The following is a 1089-nucleotide window of genomic DNA, read 5'->3' as shown; positions in this document are numbered from 1 at the left end:
CTCGCGAAGGCGACGGCCGCCGGGTCGCCGCGGAGCGCCGCGTCGAGGAGGCAGAGCGTCGCGCGGCAGAGCTCCACGGAGCCCCACGGTGTCTCGAAGTGCTCCTTGATCAGCCGCGCCTTCGCCCAGGGCGACGCGACGCGCCCGGGCCGGTGCGCGTGCAAGTAAAAGGCGACGTCGACGCCCCGGGCGGCGCACGCGTCGGCCCACGCGCGCCAGACCGCCTCGTGCGGCAGACCGTCGACGACCGTGAAGCAGACCGCGAGGCGCCGTTTCCCGTCCCCGCGGCCGCAGGCCTCCTCGGCCTCGCGCAACGCGCGCTTCGCGCCGCGCTCCAGCGCCTCGCGCAGGCGCCGGTCGCCGCGGTTGAGCTGCGACCAGGCCGTGCGCGGCGGCCGGGCGCGCTGCGGCGCCGGCGCCGGCGGCGCGGCGTCCTCGCCATCATAGCTCTCCAGGAGGCTCGCGAAGGACATGTGCGATCTCTGCGGCTCGTACAACGTGCACAGACCGGCTCAGGCGCCGTCCATAGACTCTGGTGCCCGCTTCAGCAGCGTCAACATGCACATAAATTTACCACAAGCGAGCGAGCTCTTTTTGCCGGCGCGAGGTGGCGGATCTGCGCAACCGTGGTGCGCGCGCCGCACCAGCCTCCGGCCCGCGAAGACCTCTCACTGTGCGTCGCGGCGACCGAAACGAACCGATGGCCGACTGGTTTCCCGAGACGACGAAGTTCTTCTTCGGCGACGACGAAGCGCCGAAGCCGTCGCACCACCACCCGGCGCGGGACGCTGCCAGCGACGGCGGCGGCGCGCTCCACCTCGACGTCAAGTCGCTGTCCATCCGCGAGCTGCGGCGGAGTATTAGCGACGCCGGCCTGGGTCACGCGGACTGCCTCGAGCGGAGCGAGCTCGAGGCGCGCTTCGAGGAGGCGCGGAGCCGCGAGTACACGGGCCCGTGCCCGTCGCCGGACGGCGCGCGCGCCGTGGAGATCGCGGGCCTGCGCTGCTGCGTGCTCGGGTCGCCGAACCCGGAGCTCGTCGTCGTCATCTACCACGGCTACTACGCGCCCGCGTCGGAGCTCGTGCCGCT

The 1089-nt window shown here is 72.9% G+C and overlaps 1 protein-coding gene across 1 annotated transcript; it reads left to right on the top strand.

Moving 5' to 3' along the window:
- Positions 1–700: 700 nt before the first annotated feature.
- On the top strand, positions 701–1081 carry AURANDRAFT_68674 (hypothetical protein; the record flags this gene model as incomplete). The annotated part of the gene is made up of 1 exon (XM_009044388.1): positions 701–1081. A coding segment is annotated over one exon (381 nt), but the record flags the coding sequence as incomplete, so codon positions are not given.
- Between the last annotated feature and the right edge of the window lie 8 nt (positions 1082–1089).

This window comes from Aureococcus anophagefferens (genome assembly GCF_000186865.1).
Source record: "Aureococcus anophagefferens unplaced genomic scaffold AURANscaffold_287, whole genome shotgun sequence".
In the NCBI taxonomy this organism is placed as follows: domain Eukaryota; class Pelagophyceae; order Pelagomonadales; family Pelagomonadaceae; genus Aureococcus; species Aureococcus anophagefferens.
Note: the sequence above shows the minus strand (reverse complement) of the source record. Positions and strands in the feature narration are given on the sequence as shown.